The 23,431-nt window shown below is 43.9% G+C and overlaps 1 protein-coding gene, 1 non-coding gene and 1 pseudogene across 3 annotated transcripts; 2 read left to right on the forward strand and 1 right to left on the reverse strand.

The window, feature by feature from the left end:
* The first annotated feature begins 1,927 nt into the window (after positions 1 to 1,927).
* ANGEL1 (angel homolog 1) lies at positions 1,928 to 21,878 on the forward strand. Of its 2 annotated transcripts, XM_045563214.1 has the most exons (11): positions 2,005 to 2,080; positions 2,544 to 2,619; positions 4,854 to 5,429; positions 6,328 to 6,557; positions 7,008 to 7,077; positions 7,661 to 8,094; positions 10,317 to 10,443; positions 10,736 to 10,846; positions 18,247 to 18,316; positions 18,811 to 18,974; positions 19,740 to 21,878. In XM_045563214.1, exons 2-11 carry the CDS (start codon positions 2,610 to 2,612, stop codon positions 19,898 to 19,900), a joined length of 1,953 nt encoding a protein of 650 aa, XP_045419170.1. In that variant the 5' UTR covers positions 2,005 to 2,080; positions 2,544 to 2,609; the 3' UTR covers positions 19,901 to 21,878. The 2 variants fall into 2 exon arrangements, with proteins under 2 accessions (XP_045419162.1, XP_045419170.1); XM_045563206.1 differs by lacking the exon at positions 2,544 to 2,619 and having other exon boundaries at positions 1,928 to 2,080.
* On the reverse strand, positions 15,662 to 15,768 carry LOC123631143. Its single transcript, XR_006733015.1, has one exon. It is a non-coding gene; the product is annotated as a U6 spliceosomal RNA (small nuclear RNA).
* Positions 20,452 to 21,878, forward strand: LOC123635576 (annotated as a pseudogene).
* Positions 21,879 to 23,431: the final 1,553 nt, after the last annotated feature.

Here is a 23,431-nt window from a genome sequence, read left to right on the forward strand (position 1 = left end):
ATGAGGCTGGAGACAGTGCAGGTTGGATTTGTAATTTTCCTTTCACTGGGAAAACCTGAGGCTGTACTTCACCAGGCCAGGTTTCCTTGGCATCTGCAGTTACTGGCTTGCTTAGCAATGCCACATTGCAGTTTGGAGAGCAGAAGCCTTAGTGGAAGAAGACCCTCCATTAACAGTGGCCAGAGCTGTTTTTTGCACACAGTTCAAAACATATACCAATAAACACTGAAAGCTTACCCTGCATTTGCCATGATGAGGAAACTGAGGCCCCAAGAGGTTAGGCAACCTGAGAGGTTCCACATGTGGGACGTGGCAGAGCCAGGATCTAAACTCAGGTGGTTTAATTCCAAAGCTTATGATCCTCATGTTAGCCTACACTTTCTAGCATAGTTGATTATGGATCAGGAAACAAAAAGAAGAAACAAAAAGAGGGAAGCCTTGCTTAACTGGCCTCAGGAGAAGCCTCTGAAAGAACATGGATCAGTTGGCCTGACACATTGTGTCCACACATGTGCATTGAACAGCCCAGTTGAGGCTAGATCCTTTAGCAGAGGTTCCCAAACTATACATCAGAATAACCTGGTGAATGTTTAAGTGCCTCATCCCTGACCTGTTAAATCAGAACTCTGGGAGTAGGGCCTAGAAATTGGTATTTTAAAAAACATAGTCCAAGTAGATAAGGGAAACATTACTTTGCAAAATGATAAATGTAGTCTTTAGGCAAGTACCTTGATTTAGGATCTGATTTGGAACTTGGACTTCTGGGTAACTATTGGTACAAAATGGAAGTGGCACAAGGAGGGTTTACTTGTAAAGGAGTGAGCCTGAACTTGGGGGCTCCTTAGGTAGATCTTACATTTGTGCACTAATTTTTGAGCACCTTCCTAACCTTCAGATTGCTATGGCCTCTGCTTCATCTCAAGCAAAGAAAGGGGGATGAGTGCTGTTTCCTGAAGGGCAAGAGTATATTGTGGGAAGGACACAATACTGACTCTCTTCTTCTTCCTCCTTTTAGCCTTTCAGTGTTATGATGTACCCAGCCGGTCCAGGATCTTGTGACTCCCCAGAGGGGTTCCCTGAACAACGAAGGCTCCAGCCGCAAATTGGAAATCACACAGCTCAGACACTAGGTACTGAAATTGGGCGTATTATACAGTCCTTCCTTCCTCAGAGCAGGGTTGGGACTAGAAGACTCAGGGTGGGGGAGTTGAGCAAGAGAAACTCAAATAGGTCTTTGGGTGGCACAGAAGTCATGGGAGAACTGGCTTTCATTTAGTGACATCTGCTTGGTTCAACCAGTCAACCAAGGTTTATTTGGTCCCTGCTGTGTGCCTGCACCGTATTAGGCGCTAGGGAGATGCCTCAAGGTAAACAAACCACCAGCCAGACTTGGTCCCTGGCCTGTGGAGGTGTTTTTCTTGACTGTCTTACCAATGGGACATCTCCTTTTTTCCGGATTAGGGAAAGGAAGGCCCATTTGCAACAGGTGGGGAAGGAGACCAACTCTCAGGTGCTGAAGCAAGGGAGGATTCTATTTGTGACCTAGCATCTGAGCTGGGAAGGCAGTAGAGGCAGGAAAAGGGGGAAAATGAGGAAGAACTCGCTCCCTCTCCTCTGGGCTGAGAAGGGGTAGATTACAGAATCAGGGCTAAGTGGAGCCTTAAAGACCAGCCCTTCATTTCACAGATGGGGAAACTGAGGCGGGAGAGCTAGATAATGATCCCAAGGTGGACACCTACTTAGCAGCATAAGTGAGAATAAACTGTGAACTTTGAGTAATACTGTGAAGCCTCCAGCGAGACACTATACATTTTAAAACCCGGCGCTTCGAGGGCGGCCGGGGCCGGGCCCCGCCCGTTGCCGTGGGAAACGCCTCCTGCCGCCCCCTGCGAGCTCCCCCGCGGCTCCGCGCTCCCAATAAAGTTGTTGTTGAAGCGCGCGCGGCGGCGCCACGTGGGTCGGCCGGGGGCGGGGCCGAGCGGAGGGAGACCCGGCGGGCGGCGGGCGGCGCCGGCCATGATCGCGTCGTGCCTGTGTTACCTGCTGCTGCCGGCCGCGCGCCTCTTCCGCGCCCTCTCAGGTACCGGCCCCGCGTCTCGACAGGCAGGAGCCCGGCCCGGGCCCACCTCTGCGGGGCTCCGCGGGCCTGAGGCAGCGTGCGGCGCGCCGGGCCTCGGCCCGTCCCCCGGGCAGTGCCAAGGCGTGGGGAGGCGGTCCTTGGCCCTCGGCCCGCGGGGCCCCTCCTGACCCCAAGAGGCCTGGGCCTGGCCGACGACCCTCGTGGGCGGCTCCCCCGTCACACCTGTAGTCCGGTGACGTCGGGCCACGGTTAATGTGGACGGGGGCTGCGGATGGGGCAGGGCGACCCTTCCCTGGCCCTGGGGGTGCAGAGAGGTTTGGGGGCCGGCTGAGTCACTGCCCTGGGGGGTCGGGGAGGGATGGCAACTCCGGGTCAGGACGAGTGCCCGCATTCTCTGCAGGTAGGGGTGGGTCGGCCCTGGGAGGGCTGTGAGCTGAAGTCCCGGGCTACCTTTGTTCTCCAGGTTAACTTCACAACTCACCTGTCAGCTCTCGCTCCTCTCTCACCGGTGTCTTTGGTTGAAAAACAAATGCTCAGAAGTCAGAGACATTTAAATCTCAGCTTAGAAGCATTCTTCCTGTGCGTTTGGAGAGAGATGTGGTGGAGTAGGAGCAATGGCCAGTTGATACCTTAAATAGAGGAGGGAGGGCTATTCTTTTGGTTTTTTATAATCTGCCAGCACCCCGCATTCCTGGTTTTTGAAATTCCAGAGGATTTTATGCGACCGTCAATCTCCCTCTGAGATCCCACAGAACACCCAGACTTTTCTCCTGCAATTTAGGGGAAGGACCAAGAAGTACTTTCTTAGAAACAAGGGCTCCAACTGTGTATTCTGTGCTTTTCCTTTCTGGAACTTTACATAATGTGTGTGTGTAATTGGTAATATATTCCATATAAAAGTATTTTAAATATATTTTTTACTGTGTATCTGCCACTAGAATGCAAGCTTCAGGAGGCCAGGGTCATATCTGTTCACTGTGTCTCTTGTGCTAACACACCGCCTGGTGTCTAGTAGATACTCAACGAATTCAGGAATGTCTTGTGTGTCCATACTTCTGAGGAATGGGACACTCGACAGAAATAATTGTTTTCCAAGAACTAAGCATGTTCCTTTAACCAGGTTGCTATCATTTCTGGAGCTCTTCCATTGTCCATATGGCAGTCTTAGTGATACAGTGTACTAGTCCAGAGGTTTCCAGACTAGTAATTTCTAGGGATCTCAGAGGAGGTCCCCTCCCCACCCCACATTTAAGTAGTTCCATTTATGTTTCATTTGTGTATTTGGTTTCTAGATAAGATTTTTTTTTTTAATAAAAGCATTCTGCTGAAAATCAAACCACCACCACCACGACCAAAAAACTGCCAAATTTGAAAGCTGCTAACTTTATGTATATAAACCATAGAACCTCTGCTATTTGGTATACACAGAGGATGTTTCAAGGGGCAGATAATTAGCAAGCCCCTGAGACTAAAGGCCAGCAACCCAGCCTATGGGTTTAGAGCAGGGTTTCTCAGTCTCAGCACTGTTGACATTTTGGGCCAGATCATTTGTTGTGGGTCTGCCCATTGCATTGTAGGATGTTCAGCAGCATCCCTGTCCTCTAACCACTAGATGCCAGTAACACTGCTACAGTTGTGGCAACCACAGTGTCTCTGCACATTGCTAAATGTCCCCTGAGGGCAAAATCACCCCTGTTGAAAACTACTCATTTAGGGAACATAAATATATGTAGGCCACAAACAAAATATTTGAACCATCTTTCAATATTTGAGCCAGTTTGAAGATTTTTCTTGCCTTTAAAAACATTGCCAATAAAATGAATCTCTAAGTGATTGAGGGTCAGCATCATGAATGTCACTTGTCCTGTGCTGTAAATAAATAATTTAGTGTGTGTTGGTTGTTTGCTCTCACCAAAATACTGTACTCAGATTTTGGGGGTTCTAATTTTAGAGTTTTTCCCACCTGCTTTCTTACCTGTTGGCTGTCATTTGTGGCTGCTGTAGCAGAGAGATGACAACCATCTCTTACTGTCAGTTGTTGGCATCTTCTAATTTACAGCCTCTGATGTGTTGTGGAATGGAAAAACCAGATAATGAAGTTTGAGCAGATAAGTAGAATAAATAGCTTTGAGAAGAGGCCCAAGGGCCTTTGCTAAGAAGTAAATTGTATAGATTTTGAGAATGTCTACTTTAGGACTTTTTCTTTTGGAATGGGTTCATAAATTGGGGAATTTATAGAGCTAGAAAAGCTCTTGGAGATTATCTAGTTCAGACTTCTCTTGTCACCATTTTACAGTCACTCCATCTGACTAGGGGCAATGGTCAAGGTCAGTTAGTTTTGTTATTTCAGTGATAGACTGTAACCTAAAGTTCTGATTCATAGTCAAATGCTGTTTCCAATGTAATATGGTTCTTAGAACCAGAAAATTGATGTTAATAGTAGTCTTAACCTTCACATAAAAGGGGTGGGGTTATGTGTGCCCATCTGTGGTCTAGATTATGTGAGATGGCATTCTTTTATTCATGCACTGAATATCAGATCTCGACCATATAAATTAGCTAATACTTATAAAGCACTTAGAACAGTGCCTGGCACATAGTAAGCACTTTGCTCTGAGGGTGATGTTGATGTTCCAGGCATTAAGGTGTGCAGGCTCAGTGATGGTATGATGAGCAAGGTAGATATAGTTCTTGCTTATATGGGGCTTATGGTCTAGCTGGGAGAAGAGTGTGGGTGGGTCTTCTTATAATCTGGTATTTTGGTTTTCCTCAGATGCTTTCTTCACATGTCGAAAAAATGCCCTCCTGGCGAAGAGCTCGGCCCCCCAGGTAGAGGCCAACTTTGCCATGGCTCCTCGGGGCCCTGACCAGGAAGAGTGTGAGGGCCTGCTGCAGCAGTGGCGAGAAGAAGGGTCAAGCCAGGTGCTCTCAACTGCAAGTGAGGGTCCCCTTGCAGATAAGGGACTCGCCCAGAGCAGCTTGGCACTTCTGATGAATAATTCTGGAGAACAGGATGCTGCTTCAGAGGAAAAGTGGTCCAATAGGCAGCTGAGTGACCTGCGGGAAGCAGAGAACCTGGATGAGCCTTTCCCCGAGATGCTAGGAGAGGAGCCACTGCCAGAGGTTGAGGGCCCCATGTGGGCAGCTGTCCCCATGCAGATGGCGCACCAGTATGCAGACTGTGCTGTTCTCCCAATGGGTGCCCTGGCTGCAGAGCAATGGGAAGAGGACCCAGCGATGGTGGCCTGGAGCATAGCACCTGAGCCTATGCCCCAGGAAGAGGCTCCCCTCTGGCCCTTTGAGGGCCTGGGGCAGTTGCAGCCTCCCCCAATGGAAATACCCTATCATGGTGAGTCTGACAGCTGGCTGAATTAGCCAGGGCAGCACGTTGTCTCGGGGGTGGGCAGACCATTGCTAAAGAAAAGGTACTCTGATGGGGAGCTCTGCCACTGCATTCTGCTAATTTTGTGTCATATTTAGAGGGAACTTATAGGTCATCTCATCCAGCCCCAAGGTCTGACAGATGAAATAATCACAGTGCAGAGAGGTATCAGGACGTGCCTAAAGTTATACGGCAAGGCAGTGAAGAACTGAAGCCAGACCCTAGTTCTGATTCTCCATGTTGTCATTTCTCTGAAGGTGACCCAAGGGTTTTCTGGGGATAGGAGTGGAGAGGTCTCAGGGCCTCTACTCTGCCTCAACTAGAATAACTTTATTTGTGTTACATATTGGGAGTCCATTAAAAATTTGAAGAAAGAGTAATATGGCTCAAATAGGTTTTAAATCTGCTATGCTGCCACATGCTATAGGGGAGATGGGGGACACATTGTGGTCTCTAGCCCCACGGACTTTTCCAGGTTTAGGGGTCAGAAAACACCCAAGGCTGAAATTACTCTAGAAATTTCTTTAACGTCAGGTGACTATTAAGCACAACCTTCTCAGTGATTCTCCAGAGAGTCATGGATTTATCAAAAGTGAGAGATTGTCAACCTATAAATATTTGTGGAGCATCTGTGAGGTCCTAGGCGCTGGGGATGCAGTGGTGAATAGGCCAAGATTGTCTCTGGCTTTGTACCATCTAGTCTGAAGACTGTCCTTAGAGTGCTGCTTAAATCACCACAGAGAGGGATAGGTGACGAGGAAGATGGAAAAAGGAACTTCAGGCATACTATTACTGAGAGTGGAGACGGCGGTGCCTCTGGATAACATGTGCTTGTCATGGAACTCTTCTCCCAACCCCTTTGCAGAAATCTTGTGGCGAGAATGGGAGGATTTCTCCACCACCCAGCCAGATGCTCAGGGCCTAGAGGCAGGGGATGGCCCTCAATTCCAGTTCACTCTGATGTCTTATAACATCCTGGCTCAGGACCTGATGCAGCAGAGCTCAGAGCTCTATCTGCATTGCCATCCGGACATCCTCAACTGGAGCTATCGCTTCTCGAACCTCATGCAGGAATTCCAGCACTGGGACCCCGATGTGAGTGAAGAGGGGGAAGTGCCATCTTGAATTGCTGCTGGATCTAGGCTGTTTCCAAATGCTCTTAGAAGATGAGTTCAAGCCCATAGTTCAAATCATTAGAGTCCGGCCTAGGCTGGAACTTGCCTGCCTGGAGTCAATGAGGTTTTGGCAGATGTTGAGAAGACTTTCCCTAGGTGTGCACTTTCCAGCCCCCTTATGCAGGGAGGGAAACTTGAGGGATTTAAGGAGCAGGAAAATACAGCACACATGTCTGGTCTCCTCAGCTTAAGTCTGGGCCTGTTCTTGCTGTTGGTGACTGTTTGAGAAGAGTCAGCCCTGTGGGAAGTTTCAGTGTGACCCTACCCAAGATCTGCAGCAGCTTTCCACCTGGCTTTTGTGCTTGCTCCTAGAGGGTGGGAGTCATGTTCTAGGACTCTGGAGTGATTGGTTTCCCTGTCAATTTCTCAGATCCTGTGCCTCCAGGAAGTCCAGGAAGATCATTACTGGGAGCAGCTGGAGCCCTCTCTGCGAATGATGGGTAATGCAGCTCCGTGGCATCTTTGCCAGCCTTTCTTCTTACAGCCCTGTCTACTCTCTCCTGATCCTGAAGACCCCATCTTTTTCTTCTTAGTAAACCCTCAGTCTCACCTGTGAGCTAGCTCCTTCCATGTGTGGGTGCGAAAGTAAAGTTTTGCAGTTTTTAAAGCAATTCTGACATATATTGCCATTTAATCCTTAAAGTAACCAATGTGGTGAGACTGAGTATTATTACCCCAGATGAGGAAACTGAGGTTCTGAAGATTTGGGTGACTTTCTTAAAATCACAAAGCTACAAAGTTAGTAGATGTGGAGCTAAGATTCCAACTTGTCTGACTCCAGATTCCGTGTCCTGTTAAATTCCTATTATGTTATATTGCCACATACCCTTCCTTCCCTCCATCCCCTTCCAGCCCCTCAGTCATTTGGTTACAGCTGTAAGGGAACCTCTGTGGACTCAAGGAAGTGGCAAGAGTGGTAGGAACAATGCCTTAGGCATGCACACCTGGGCTGCTACTGCTGCTTGGAAGATACTCAGGCTTTGAGGACTCTGACCCAGCTCCTTGGTGGGGTTTTCCTTGCAGGCTTCACTTGTTTCTATAAGAGGAGGACTGGGTGTAAAACGGATGGTTGTGCTGTCTGCTACAAGCCCACCAGATTCCGTCTGCTCTGCGCTAGCCCTGTGGAGTACTTCCGGCCTGGCTTGGAGCTCCTCAATCGGGACAACGTGGGCTTAGTGTTGCTGCTGCAGCCACTAGTCCCAGAAGGCCTGGGGCAAGTCTCAGTGGCCCCCCTGTGTGTGGCAAATACCCATGTCCTTTACAACCCACGCCGGGGTGACGTCAAGCTGGCCCAGATGGCCATTCTCCTGGCAGAAGTGGACAAGGTGGCCAGATTGTCAGATGGCAGCCACTGCCCCATCATCTTGTGCGGGGACCTGAATTCTGTCCCTGATTCACCTCTCTACAATTTCATCAGGGACGGAGAGCTCCAGTACCATGGGATGCCAGCCTGGAAGGTGAAGTGGGAGAGGCCGCTGTGGGGGCGGGAACATGGTCTAGGGAGAGATTCAGGTGTTGGCATCCAGTGCTGCTTCTGTGGCAGGGATCTCAGTTACCCCTGTTCTGGCTCCTTCCTGCTTTTTCTTGTTACATTGAATAGCTTGTGCCCAAGCCTGGAAGCTAGGCACTCTCAAGTACTTTGGCGTATTGGAATCCTTTCCATTTTTATCATTAATTTAATTCACAAGTAATACATAAGTGCATACTTGCAAGAATTCAAACACTATAAAATAAAGCACAAGCCTCCTTTATTACCTACATTCCCTACCCTCTCCTCTTAGAGTCAGGTAGTGACTGTTCTAAGTTTGGTGGCAATCCTCTAGATTGTTTTCTGTACATTTACAGTGATATCTATGTTCCTATGATATTATAATCAAAATTTATATTTATTAAGCACTTACTGTGTCCCAGGGACTATTTTAATCACTTTACATGTATTAACTTATTAATTTTTATAATTTCTATTATTGCTTTCTTTGTGTAAATAAGGAAACTAAGGTGTAGACAAGTTAAGTAATTTGCTCTAGGTTATGCAGGTCATTAGTGGTGGAGCCAGGACTTGTAACCAGGTGGTCTGGCCCCAGAGCTTTTGCCCTCAAATACTATACTGTAATTGCTTATAACAGCTAATAGGTAATCTATCATGTGTATTTTATAAACATGATATGCTATTGTATGTTTCATTTGTAGCTTTTTTTTTTTTTTTTTTTGCTCAACAATTTGGATCTATCTCATTCCTTCTAACTGCTGAATGTTGATAGGTTAGATATCTCATAGCTTATCAGCTTGTGCTGATTTCTTTATATGTCACTTAATCTTCTTGTTCCTCAGTTTTGCCCATACTGATCCAACCTATTGCTTAATTTCTGGCAAGGCACAGGGGGAAAAGCACACAAAATGATTGAATTATTGTTGAGCACTTTGGGGTTTTATGTTAATGAGGTTACTCAAGTGCCAGCAATGTCCTAGTTGCCAAGTGCACAGAGAGAGGCATTATCTTGCACTGAAGGAGCTATAATCAAGGAGCTCAGGGAATGGGAAGAAGAATTTACTGTATGCCTGCCACGTGGCAGGCACTATTGGGCATAGTGAACGAGAGCACTTGCTTTGACGCCAGACAGTCCTGGGTTCAAATCCCTGCTCTGCCACCTTGAGCAGGTTACTTAACTTTCTTAAGTCGCATCTGCCTCATTTATACATCAGGGATAATAAAATGCAGCCTGCTTCAGAGGTGTTTTTTGTTTTTTGAGTGGATTAAATAATGCATGTAAAGTATTTTCCAGGACCTGGTTCAAAGGAAGCAGTCAACAACTGGTAGTGGTTATTAGTAAGATTCTTAATTATACATGGTATTATTATCCCATTTTGCAGTAGAGGTTATTGAACCCAAGAGAGTTAACTGATTTGCCCAAAGTCACACAGTTATTCAATGGCCATTAAATTCCAGGTCTGTTTTATTTCAGTTTACATTTTGAGAATCTATGCCCTTGAAGGACAGAGGGATTATGTCTTATCACCGCTCTATCCCCAGCACTTAGCTAGTGTCTCTTGGCATTCAAATATTTGTTGTTGTTAAATGCAATAAAGGGGATTTTGCTACACACGTTGGAGACGTGCAGATGACTGATGTTGCCGAATGTTTCCCCTACTACGTTCTGTCCGTTCCCAGGCTGCTCATTGGCTTTGACCGAGGATGGTGACATAGATACGGTAAAGTGCTTTGGTGCATTTCCCATTTGGTTTGACCCTGTGGTTTCCCAGTAATAGGTTCAAGATATTAGACTTTGATCTAGAAGATCTAAAGATCAGGATAAACCTTTTCCTGTTGCAAGTTAAAGCCCCTGAGAGTTGATATTTCCTGTGGAGAATTGTGTAGATTTTTCTGAGGTGAAATTTAGGGAACCACACGTTCCTGCAGTTCTGTTCTCCTTGACTCACGTACCTCACTCTTTTAATCCTCATTCCTGTCTCATGGACATTTCAGTTTCTAGTGAAAAAGTAATGGTTGAATTAGCTCCTTATTTTTAACCTTCCCCTGAGACTCATGTGGCTTGCTTATACCATGTGTATAGTGTGTGATGTGTGTGTGTTTGTATTTGTCCACAAGTCCCAAAACATGGGCTCTTATTTCCTTTGTCTTTCTTGGTTTCCTCATTCCCAGCTTGCTCTTTCCTTGCAGGTATCTGGACAGGAAGACTTCTCCCATCAGCTTTACCAGAGGAAGCTGCAGGCCCCTCTGTGGCCCAGCTCCCTGGGCATCACCGACTGCTGTCAGTATGTCACCACCTGTCACCCCAAGAGATCAGGTGAGCTTGTGTCACATTTGTGTTTTTATGCCCATTTTGGGAGAAAGCTGGCACCTTAATGACAAGAGAAAGTGTAATCCCCTCAGTTCTCTTAGCAAGTTGCTCTGTTTTTTTTTTTCACTGTCCTCCCCATTGTCACTCATTAAAATGGACTTTAAATTATTGCTGCTGGAAAATCTTGTCATTAGAGCCAGACTTCCTTTGTGTCTTTGTTTCTTGGTACTAAGGAGATCTCAGCAGGTGACTCCTTTTCCTTTCTTTCACTATATATGTGGCTTTTCCTGGTTCACAGAGAGACGTAAATATGGCCGAGACTTCCTGTTACGTTTCCGCTTCTGTAGCATTGCTTGTCAGCGACCAGTGGGACTGGTTCTCATGGAAGGAGTGACAGATACTAAGCAAGGTAATGGAAACTAAGCCTGTTTTCTTGGTTTTCTTTCTTCCTCACCCCTGATCTTTGTCAGTTATGTGGTTTTCTGCCCTTTCCTAGATATGATTCTTAGAGATTAGCTTTTGGTAATAAGTAAACTTAGAATGAAGGTCAGTTGAGTTCAGTGGCCATATGTGAGCATGGCTATGCATTGTGGTAAGAGCACTAGACCAGGAATCAAGAGAGCTGAATTCTATCTAGCTCTGAGGCCTTCAGTAAGCCATTTAACCTTTTTAGGCTTATAAACTATATATAGGGGAGAAGATACACATGATAGGACTTTGAAAATCATACGGTGACTGTTGTAATAAAAAGTTGGTCCTACTAAGAACTTCCACATTGAATACTTGGCATTCTCCCCTTCTTGTCTCTGAAACCACTCCAAGGCAACAAGGGGAATGGAAAAAAGAAATTCAGACTCCATTTTTGGCAAACTAGGAGATCTGAAGATATCTGAAACCATAAACCACAACACAGAAGGAATAGCTGCAAGAAATACTAGAGATCATGCAGGGGTGCTGGAGGTTTGGAGAGACTTACCTGTGGCCCTACACGGATCTCAAAGAACCAGCAGAGTGCATTTCTCCAAGTGAGGAGTGTACCTTGAGGCACAAAATCAAAATTCCTTGTTTTTTCAACAAGAATAGAATGCAGAGGTTGCAATAGGAGAGTGTTTAGACCTGTTTTGATCCTAAGAGACAGTGGAGGAAGGACTGATCAAGGAATCAAGCCATATTTGCATTAAGCAGTCTGTTCAAGTGGTAGAGGGGAGATGACATACTTACAGAGCTACATATCTCTTTCAGTTAGGGAAGAGTAAAGATTAAAAGGACTCCTATGTAATGCTGTATCGTAAGGAAAATTCCTGATACTTCAAATGCATATCTGGTTGTTCCCTTATATAAACTTTGTACAAGTAGCTGGTGCAGAAAAACCTCAACTAATTCCCAAAAGGAACAACATGGGATCTATACTAAAATACTGTAAGAAAAAAAGGAGGAAGGAATGGGAAGACAAGAGGCAGATAAAGAATACTTAACTTCAGAGATAAAAATTGTTGCCATGAAGCATATGGAAATTATGATTATTTTCCTGTGAATAAAAAAAATGAAGCAATTGCCTTTGTAAAAGAAGAGCACAAAAACAAAATTAACTACTTTTATAAAATAAGTTCAGACACCTGGCAAGATATCAGGAGGTGAAATTTAAGCTGCAGAGCTCAGAAAAGAAGTAGAATAAAAATTACAAAAAGTGAAGACAAAATTAAATGCAGCACAAGTGGGAATAAATACTGCTGAAAACAAGGCAAGAGACTGAGTCAGAAAATCAAAACAAAACAAAAAAACAAGGAAAATAAAATAGAAGTAAAAGGAGAAAAAGGATTAAAGAGAAAATGACAGTAGTAAAAGATAAAAGAAATTAAAAATACACATAATTGGAGTTCACAAAGATAACCAATATAATGGCTCAAAAGGAATATTTAAATATATTATTTAAGAAAGATTTTCCCAAAATGAAAAGATGTGAATTTTCAGACTGAGGACATATCATGTCTCAGTAAAAAATGATATGGGAGAATCAATACTAAGACATCCTGTTGAAGTTATTAGAACTCAAGGATAAAAGAATCCTTTGGGCAGTTGCACCAGGAGATTGAGCTGCCTTTAAGCATAATAGTAATCAGTTGACTTCAGACTTCTTAACATAGAAGACAGTGGATCAAGGCTCAAGGAAAGAAGGTATGGCTCAAGCATTTTATATAGCCTTTCTTGAAGAAACTACTAGAGGAATAACTGAAGGCAAACAAGCAATGGCTGGGAAAACTGTTAGTGAACACTGAATTTATTTTTTTCTTATAGGAATTTAATTTGAACTGGCAATTTGCATAGAGCAGTGAACATATCAGTGGCTCAATACCCTTTTTTTTTTTTTTTCTTTTTTTGCGACAAGAGTCTTGCTCTGTTGCCCGGGCTAGAGTGCCATGGTATCAGTCTAGCTCACAGCAACCTCAAACTCCAGGGCTCAAGCGATCCTTCTGCCTCAGCCTCCCAAGTAGCTGGGACTACAGGCATGCACCACCATGCCCGGCTAGTTTTTTCTCTATATATTTTTAATTGTTCAGCTAATATCTTTCTATTTTTTTTTTAGTAGAGACAGGGTCTCACTCTTGCTCAGGCTGGTCTCGAACTCCTGAGCTCAAACGATCCGCCTGCCTCAGCCTCCCAAAGTGCTAGGATTATAGGCGTGAGCCACCATTGCCTCAATACCCCTTTAATTGCAAAGCTAAAGTATAATTACAGCTGTGGGGATAGCATAATAATAGTGATGGCCACCCTGTATTGAGCAACTAGCATGTTCAAGAACTGGGGTAAGTGCTTGTATCAGTCAGGCTCAGGCAGGGGAGCAGTGGCTCAGGGTTTTAAGATCACAAAATCCTAAAGTTAAACAGTAACGGGATCCCACATAGATAATTTCATTTTAAGAATAGGTTATTTAAATCAGTGATGTTACTTGAACGAAACATAAAAATAAACATTTCAATGTAACAACAAACAAAATTAAACCAAGAACCTTTAAAACACATACTGACAATCACTTTGTAAGCAAAAAAGACCCATTCTATAGGGGGGAACTACCCAGTTCACCAACAGTGCAAGATAACAGTACTATTTACAAAATTGGGATTAGATTTGGGTCAACACACCTATTCACCACATACCGTGAATGTGCCCTTCCAAATCTAAAAAACTATACTTATTTTTAAAAGGCCATGAATGGAAGACTTAAGTGTAGTACAAGGAGATCATAGTGTGGGAGTTCTTTATTCTAAAGGATCTGTCTAGATATGCTAACAAATAATATTTCTAGTTCATCCAACCTAACTGTGCATATCAAAACATGCCAATTTGTGTCATTAAACTTTGGGGAGGAAATTTAAACTGAAACCGCACAGTATCTGGAAAATGACAACAACAAAAATACCATATATTTGTGGGATTAGCTAAAACAGTATTCAGTGAAAAATTCATAGAATTATTAATATACACAATATTTAGAATCATAGAATTATACTAATAGGTAAAAAAGGATGAAAGTAAGTGAATTAAGCATCCAATTCAAGAAATTAGAAAAAAGGAACAGAAAGAAAGCAAAAGGAAAGAAGATTAAAATGGGAATAATTTAGAAAACAGAAGAACTAATAAACTCTTAAGAGTGGTTGTTTGGGTGAGACATAGCTGTCAGTTAAATAAGCCCATCCTGTTTAAGTGGGGGTTGAAGGAACAGGAACAAGTGTCCAGATGCAGAAGAAAAAAGAATAATAAGAGGTTTTTTTTCTCAATTAAGTGTGAAAGAAATTGAAAATTTAGATGGTATATAAGTGTAATTTACTAAAACAGATCCTGGGGGAAGATTGTCTAAATAAACTAATTACCATGGGGGAAAAATAATAGAAAATGTTCTCAGAGATCCAGTTCCTCCAATACACTAGGCTCAGATTGACCAGGGTATGTCCTCAAACCTTTAAAGAATCTGTAATTCCTTTACTATTTAAGTTGTTACAGAGCACAGAGGAAGAAAGAGGCCAAGTTGTTTTTATGAAACAAGTATATTGACACCAGCACCTGACAGTAATTACACAGAAAAAGAAAACTATAGACGCCAATATTCTCCATCTGTGAATATTGATGCAAAAATTTTAAATAGATTAGGAAACAAAATCTAACAGCACATTGAAAGAGCAATATACCATGATGAATTGGAGTTTATTACAAAATTAAGGATAGTTCAATATTGGGAAATCTATTAATATAATTTATCATGCATATATATGAAACCTGTTAAAATATATGAAACCCATGTCATCCTCTCTAAGATGCTGAAGAAACATTTGTTAACATTCAGCTTCTATTCTGGATTCTTTTAAAATGAACTCTCTTAAATTAAGGAAAAAAATGGATATTTCCTTACATTGTTGAAATATATCTATCTCAGCTCCAAAATCAGCATCTTACTTAAAAAAAGAAGCTCTAGCAGCATTTCTATTAAAGTTAAGAGCAGGACAAGGATGACACTATTATTCTTTAGCTGTGTTTGGAGATACCAGCCAACAGAATTAGAAATAGCAATATAAGAAAATAGAAGTGTAAAAATGGAAAGGAGGGGGTAAATTATTACTTGCTGATGATATCATTATATAACTGGTGATCCAAGAGAACTAAAATCAGCATGAAGCACTGAGGTGATTCTGGAAGGTGGTGGGTACAAGATTAATATGCAGAAATTAGTAGTATTCATATATAAAAATACTGATATATTTGTTAAAAGATATAATAAAAAAAGACCTTATTTGTAATAGTAACAAAAAGAAAAAATATAGAAATAAATTTAACAGGAAAAATGTAAGGTATATAAAGGAACATTTCATTTCATCTAAATTATCACATTTATTGGCATGAAGTTGTCCATAGCATTCCGTTATCCTTTTATTTAAACAGCATCACTGAGATGAAATTCACGTCGTAAAATTCACCCATTTAAAGTATGCATTCAGAATTGTACAGCCATTACCACAATCTAATTTTAGAACATTCTCGTAACCCACAAAAGAAACTGTATACCCATTAGCAGTCACTTGCCATTCATCTCTCCACTTGTCAAAACTCAATTGACCGCAGATACATGGGTCTCTGCACTCTTAATTCTATTCTATTCATCTATGTCTATCCTTATGGCAGTACCACACCCTGTTTTTGTTTTTTTGTTTTTGTTTTTTTGAGGAGGAAGGAAAAAATGATGGAATGCTTCAGGAATTTGTGTGCCATCCTTCTGCAGAAGCCATACTAATCTTTTCTGTATCGTTCCAATTTTAGTATATGTGCTGCCGAAGTGAGCACCACACTATCTTGATTACTATAGTTTTGTATACAGTAGTCCCTCCTCCACGGTTTTGTTTTCCTTGGTTTCAGTTACCCATGATCAACCACAGTTTGAAAATATTTATTTTGAGAGAGAGAGATCACATTCACGTAACTTTTATTAAAGTATATTGTTAAAATTGTTCTAGTTCATTGTTAATCTTTTACTCTGCCCAATTTATAAATTAAACTTTATCATAGGTGTGCATAGGAAAAAACATAGTATATAAAGGGTTTGGTAGTATCTGTGGTTTCAGGCCTCCACTGGGGGTCTTGAAATATATCCCCCATAGATAAGGGGGGACTCCTGTACTTTTGAAATAGGAAAGAGTAAGTCTTCTGACTTTGTTGTTATTTATTAGAATGATTTTGACTTTTCTGAGTCCTTTGCATTTCCATATGAATTTTAGGATCAGCATGTCAATTTCTGCAAAAAAAAAGGCAGTTGGGATTTTGATAGGGATCTGCAAATCTGTAGATCACTTTAGGAAGTATCACCATTTTAACAGTCTTGTCTTATGACTGATGAATTGGGATATCCTTCCATTTATTTCAATATTCTTTAATTTCTTTCCATGTTTTATAGTTTCTAATGCACAAATCTTAAACTACTTGTTAAATTTATTCCTGATTATTTTGTTCTTTTTGGTGCTATTGCAAATGGAATTGTTTTCTTAATTTTGTATTTGGATTGTTTATTGCTAGTGTGTAGAGATATGATTTTTGTATATTGATTTTGTATCCTGCAATATTGCTGAACTAATTTATTAGTTTTAATAGTTTTTTTGGTGAATTTCTTAGGATTTTTGCTGTATAAAATCATGTCATCTTGCACATGGAAATAGTATTTATTACTTCTGCTCCAATCTGGATACTTTTTATTTCTTTTTCTTTCATAACGAACCTGACTAGAACTCTTGGTACAATGTTGAGTAGAAGTGGTGAGAGCAGACACCCTTGTCTTGTTCCTAATCTCAGGGATAAAGCTTTCAGTCTTTCACCATTAAGTATGGTAGCTGTGAGTTTTTTATAGATTCCCTTTATCAGGTTGAGGAAGTTCTATTCCTAGTTTGAGTGTTTTTTAGTCATGAAAGAATGTGGATTTTGTCAAATATTTTTCCTTTTTCTGTTGAGATAATCATGTGGTTTTTGTCCTTAAATATTCTATTAATATGATATATCACATTAGTTGATTTCAGATATTAAACCAAGCTTACATTCCTAGGATAAATCCTACTTGATCACAGTATATAATCATTTTTATATTTTGCAGGATTTGCTTTGCTAGTATTTTATTGAGGGGTTTTGCATCTGTATTTGTAAGGGATATTGATCTGTAGTTTTCTTTTTGATGTTTTGTGTAGTTTTGGTATTAGAGAAATACTGACCTCACAGATTGACTTGGGAAGTATCTCCCCCTCTTTTATTTTTTAGAAGTGTTTGTGAAGGATTTGTACGAACTTTTCTTTAAATGTTTGGTAGAATTCACCAGTGAAGCTATCTGAGCCTGGGCTCTTCTTTGTAGGAAGTTTTTAAATTATTAATTCAATCTCTTGTTATAGGACTGTTCAGATTCTCTGCTTCTTTATTCAGTTTATGAAGTTGTGTCTTTCTAGGAATTTCTTCATTTTATCTAAGTTATCTAATTTGTTGGTATATAGTTTATAGTATTTGCTTGTAGGTTTTTTTTTTTTTTTTTGAGAGAGGATCTTGCTCTGTTGTCTGGTAGTTGTTTTTTATTTCTATATGGTTGGTAGTGATGGCCCCTCTTTCATTTCTGATTTTAGTAATTTGAGTATTGTTTTATTGGTCGGTCTACCTAAGGGTTGATCCCTGTTACCCTATTAATGTCAGTAGGATCTGTAGTAATGTTCCCTCTTTCTTGCTGATATTGGTAATTTGTATCTTTTTTTAAAAATAGTGTATGTATGGTGTGCATATATGTGTGTATGTATATTTATATATACACGTGTATGTATGTATTTATGTGTGTGCATACATACATAGATACGTACAGACACACAATGGATGATATGTGGTAGAAAATCTCTAGAGGAATTTACCAGGAATTAGCATTGGTTGCTTCTGGAGAGGGCAATTGAATGGTAGGGGGCAAGTGGGAGAGAAACTTCACTGTTATTTTTTTCTACATTTTGATTTTTGTATCATGTAACTATATGACCTATTCTAAAAAAACATACTAAAAAAAAAAAAAAAAAAGAGTGGTGAGCCAAGGAAGACAATGTCTGTGCTAGAGGCCTCTGTAACTGCCTTCCTTGGGTTTTTGACTTTGGTTTGTTGTTTTCTCCCTCTCCTCACTGTTTCTCTTTCCCTTTCCCTCCTGATCCTTCTGGAGCAGTCCAGTCAGGGGTCTGAGAGGGATTTCAGGGTGAGAGGTTCTGACCCTGCCTCACTGTCTGTGGATGAGAAAACCTCTTTCTCTCTGGTCCTCTACAGAGCGACCTGCAGGTTGGGCCGAGTCTGTCCTTGAGGAAGACGCATCTGAGCTTGAGCCTGTCTTCCCCAGGTAACCTTCTCTCCAGTTCCCCCCAGGTTTCAGTCCAGTCCCTGTCTAGGTGTGAGATTCCCACTGGCTGTCCTGAGGCTGATTTGGGGGAGCACTTTTTGCTAAGCTCTCGCTTCCCCTTCTACTTGCCAAGCTTATAGAGGGGCATACAGGTATGCAGAAGCCAGAGGTGACCCACCCATGTTCTTGAAGGTGCAGAGCCTGTACGTTCTTTTGCCGGGCCCACGGACAGGGGTGCACTGGGTATACTTTACTGGACAATAAGAGGAGAGTGAGGGATAAAGAATGTCAGGGGGTCTCAGTATAAATGTATCTGTTTCCAGGATAATTTTAGCTAAGACAGCCAGCCTCTCATTAGCATGTGAAGGAATTTGCTGAGATTGAGTCATTTGGGATTATCCCTTAAAAAAAACTTTGCAAAACTCACAGAGAAAGTGACCTTGGGAAAATTTAGTAATTTTTGTCCGCTGACTTCTCCCTGTCCATCCCTGTAGGACCATGGGTACCATCCAGCACTGCCTCCACCTGACCTCAGTATATACGCACTTCCTGCCCCAGCATGGCCGCCCAGAGGTCACCACGATGCCCTTGGGTTTGGGAACAACAGTGGATTACATCTTCTTCTCAGCTGAGTCCTACAAGAATGGGGACAGAACTGGTAAGCCTGGGGGATCCTGGGTTTCTAGAAGTCACCGCCAGGGTCCCTGGGAACAGCAAACGGTAGGTCAGGCGTTTGGTGGCATAGCTTGGGCTGCTGGGATTCAACCAGCAAAGGGGCAGATTTCGTACCTCCCTGGCTCTGATCATCCTCATCATTTTCCCCAAACGCCACTTTCCTGCCTTCTCTGTTTTTATCCTTGTAGCATTAGAAAGAGGTGGGTAGAAGAGTCACTCTCCATCCCTATTTTAGAGGTAAAAGCAGAGCTCCAGGAGGTGATTGGATTTGTTTCAGTGGCAGCCACTTAGTGAGGGACTTGGCTGAGACCCTGTTTCCTCTCTCCTCACCCCATAGCAGTAGTCACAATGTAGCGGTCTCCCAGCCCCATGCCTCTATTGTTTAACAAATGTTTTTTAAAATGTTTGAATTGATTGCCTATGTTTAAAAATCAGATTTTACATCGAAAAGCTGGATTTCTAGCTTTTCTTAGACTATCAAAAGATCACATAACGCTGAGCCTGGGTGTACGCTCCCCAGCTTGCCACAGTGCCCCGGAACCGCCCCCCCCACCCCCCCGCATCTTCATTCGTATTGTCAGGGAATATCTCTGAGAAAATGAAGCCTCCTGCCCCAGAGGCTGCAGGAGGAGGTGGTGGGGGGCAGCCTGCGCCCACAGAGGGCATAGTTCCCAGAGGGCCCTATCCGTGCCTGCCCATGCTGCGTGGCTGTGGCTGCTTTACCCTTGGCTTCTGCTTTGTGCCCCAGATCAAAGGCTGTATGGAGATGGAACGCTGAAGCTCCTGGGCCGTCTCTCCCTCCTCTCTGAAGAGATTCTCTGGGCTGCCAATGGTTTACCCAACCCCTTCTGCTCTTCAGACCACCTCTGCCTGCTAGCCAGCTTTGGGATGGATGTCACCGCCCCATGACGGGGCTCCCAGGGGAAGAGAGCTTCTCTTCCAGAAGAGCTCACTGGATCAGAGACTGTGGAAATAACCCATGCTTCTGGAAACTTAGATCCAAGAAACTTACGTCCCCTCCCCTCCCCCTCCTTGTTCCCTTTTTCCCATGGTTAGATTTTCTCCAGGCCTGTCCACGTTCTCTGCCTGTGGTCCCTGCCCCACCCCTACCTCTTCCTAATCCTGTGCCACACATCAGTGGCCCTGGGAGAGGCAGAAGGGGGGTTCCCCCTTCCTTCCATGTATCCAGCTCTCCCCCTTGATTTTTAATTACCAGGGTTGCGGGAGCTATTGATCTCATTGGTTATTTGCTTTCAGGCCGTTTCTTGGTGGTACCTTCTGACCCGACCTCCTCCCTGCCTTCATGACCTCTGGGCCCAGCTCTCTTGCCAGGCATACATGTGTGAGATATATGTAGTTTGCATGTGTCTTCTTGGGGTGGGACTGTTTGCACAGCCATGCCTGCCTCTGACCAGCCCACTTTCCACACTGGGCTGTAGGCCGAGAGGCAGGTTCAGAGCATGACCCAGTGGCTTTGTGCTGCCAGGCAGCAGCAGGGCACGGGCCCTTCTCTCCTTTTAAGCCTTTGTGTTCCATTAGGCATTTGTCCTGCCAAGCAGGGCAGGCTCGTCATCATATGGGCTCTGGGAACAAATGGGCCCCAGCCTGGAGCCAGCAGATTTGGGGATGTGCTGCCTGCCCCAGAGGTACCTTCCAACCCAGAGGTCCCTACAGGCCTGGCATGATTTCTCTAGGGTTGATCCCTTTCTCCAGGCTGCCCTGAGGGAGGCAGAAGTTTGAATCCCTGTGTGGGGTTCAGTGGGCTGGGATAGTGGTGTGAGGTTTAAAACTCTTTTAAGGATGATGGAAAAAGAACCTTCAGGAAACTCTTGTCTCGCTGGACTCTGTAGCACGCAGAACTAGGGCAAGGGTAGGAGTCCCAATGGGGAAAGAGCAGATAGGCTCTGTAGCTGCCTCAGCTGGGACTTAAGACCTAAGGGGCTGGTTCTCTTTCCTCTGCACACCTAGGAAGCAGTTTTCTGTTCCTCTCCTCCTACCACTTTTTACTTTTTGCTGCCTCCCGCCTCCCCCATTCCCTTCTATTTTCTCTCTAGAGTAGCCTGGTATTTAGCTCAGGCCAAACCGTTTCAGCAGAATGGTGGCCTTGGGCAAAAGTGGTCCAAGAACTTGGGGTGGCAGTGTTTGAGGGTTTGCTCTGTCCAAGCAAGGCCTCGGCTGTTTCCCGCCTCTGTTCTCCCTCTCTTAACACGGGGGTACCCTAGCTTATTCAGGGGGCTCCCTAGCCCATACTGTGTCATGTGCATACCTTAATCTTTCATTGCTGGGGTGTGGCTTGGGGTGTTCCTGGGCCAGCCCCTCCCCACATCTCCCTTAACTCAGAGGAGCTGCTAGCCCTGATAGATTTGACCCAGACTTCCACATTGGGACTGAAGATGGTGGCCAAGAGGCTTGAGTTAGGGACGGTGAACCAGAGGTTAATGCTCTGTCCTGTCTTTGAAAGCCAAAGACACTGCTCGAATTCTGCTGCATTCATGGTTATGAGCTTTCCATGCCTAGGTTCTGGGGGATTTATTTTTCTTTGTGTGTTTATTTTTAAACTTTGTTTCCTGGGTACTGGGCATGTGCCTGTCTGAGCCCCAGGCCTGCCTGTCCACACCCCACCATTCACTCTTGTCTCTCCCCTGGGCACCTCCTGAGATGGTCTCAAGACAATGCCCTTATTGGTTCCTAGGACTGGGGCCCGTCCCTGTTGTCTTCTGGTGGGAAATGCAAGTTCAAAATGGCTAAAGATGGCAAAGGGCAGGAGCTTAACAGATTATCTTTTCCTTGTTTTCTTATTTGTTTCTGTTTCAGAAATGAAATGGGGGTTTTAAATAGCCATTTAAACTCTTTTTTTCCAAATAAAGGTTTACCTTTTTCCTCCCTACTGTTGGTCATTTTATTAGGATCCTGAAGGGCATGGGGTCCTCAAGAGAGGGCCTGGAGGATGAGGTGGGCAGAGAGGAAGAGCCTGAGGGGTTTCTGATGCTGGGGTGGGGTCTCAAGACCTAAATCTAGACCAGAGAAATTTGTCGTAATCCCCTTCTATTAACTGAGGCAAATCCCGACTGCTCTGAGGCCTGGGAGGAACAGGGCTTGAGCGATGCCTCCTGCCCTCACTTTGTCGGGGTACAGCTCTTGTCTCCGTCCTCACCAAGCGAGAGGAGAATAGCTCTTTCAACTGCTTTTCATTCTTACTCCATCTGCTCCCCCCACACCGCCCCCAGTCCCTACTGTGTTTCAGGAGGATCTGTGCAGAAAGTGGGATGAGATGTGTGTTTTCCCGGTCAAAGCTGTGGCAGCTGCATGAGGCATGGTGCGTGTGGCAGATGCTTCTTGCCGAGTCGTCTATTTCTGATCTCATTTGCATTCTGGAGCCAGGGCCGAGCTCTGGGCCATCTGTCACTGGAAGAATGTCTCTTCCTTCTTGGGCCTAACTCTGCTGGTACTTGTGTCCTCCTCCAGCCTCCCTGTGCGGTAGGCCCAGCCAAGCCCACATGCCCACTGGGAGCCCTGAAGGCAGGTGTGGTTTTCTACCCTACCTGAGCAGATTCCCAGACCGCACACTAGGCCTCTGAATCCGTCTCTGGGAACCTGAAGTTTTTAAAGCTACCTGAGTGCCTCTTGCCCTACTTGGGTTGGGATCCACTGATTCAGTAGAAAGAAAACGTAGCCAGGGATTAGGAACACTGCTCATCATCTTGGCCTGGTCAGTTGGTGACTGTAGGTAAGTTACTTAACCTCTGTGTTTCAGTTCACATCCCTTGGTGAAATGAAAACTACAGTATTAATCGCAAGGAATTTTCGGATCTGAAATTGCTTTGGGCTGTGGCAAGAAATGGGTGCTAAGAATTTCAGAGGAACATTGGTAGGATTTGGGGGTGCATAGTTCCTCTCAGCCAGGCTGGACCGTTGGGCCCATGGGCTGAGAAGTATTTGATAGCTGGAAGCTTTGAGGTGTGTCCCCAGAACCTTTCTCCTGGCACGGAGGGTTCCCCCTAGTGGGCTCAGTCACTTGCCATCTGCACAGCACTTCCAGTTCCACTGGCGAGGACGACCGCACTGCAGGGTGGCAGTTGAGGTGCTGTTCAGGTATTACCCTTACATCTGAGGAAACGAATCCCAGAGATGTAAATTGAGAATCTCCTTTGCTTTATTTCTTACCACCCCAAGCTCCCCAGAAGCCTTTCTGGGGGTAGAAGAGACAGATTATCTTGTAAGGTAGACAGACACACGTGGGGGCGGGGGCCTGGGAAAGGAGCTCAGAGGCCACTTTTAGCTGGAGACCAAAAAGAGAAAAGGCCAAGGAGGCTGCTACTGTTTTGTTTTTCTCTCCATTTCCTGCCCTGGTGTAGCTACAAACTGGAGGATTGCTTTGTTTTTCCTTTTTAATTGATAAATGATAGTTGTATGTATTTTTGGGTACATGTGATATTTTGA

This window comes from Lemur catta, chromosome 1 (assembly GCF_020740605.2).
Source record: "Lemur catta isolate mLemCat1 chromosome 1, mLemCat1.pri, whole genome shotgun sequence".
In the NCBI taxonomy this organism is placed as follows: Eukaryota; Metazoa; Chordata; class Mammalia; order Primates; family Lemuridae; genus Lemur; species Lemur catta.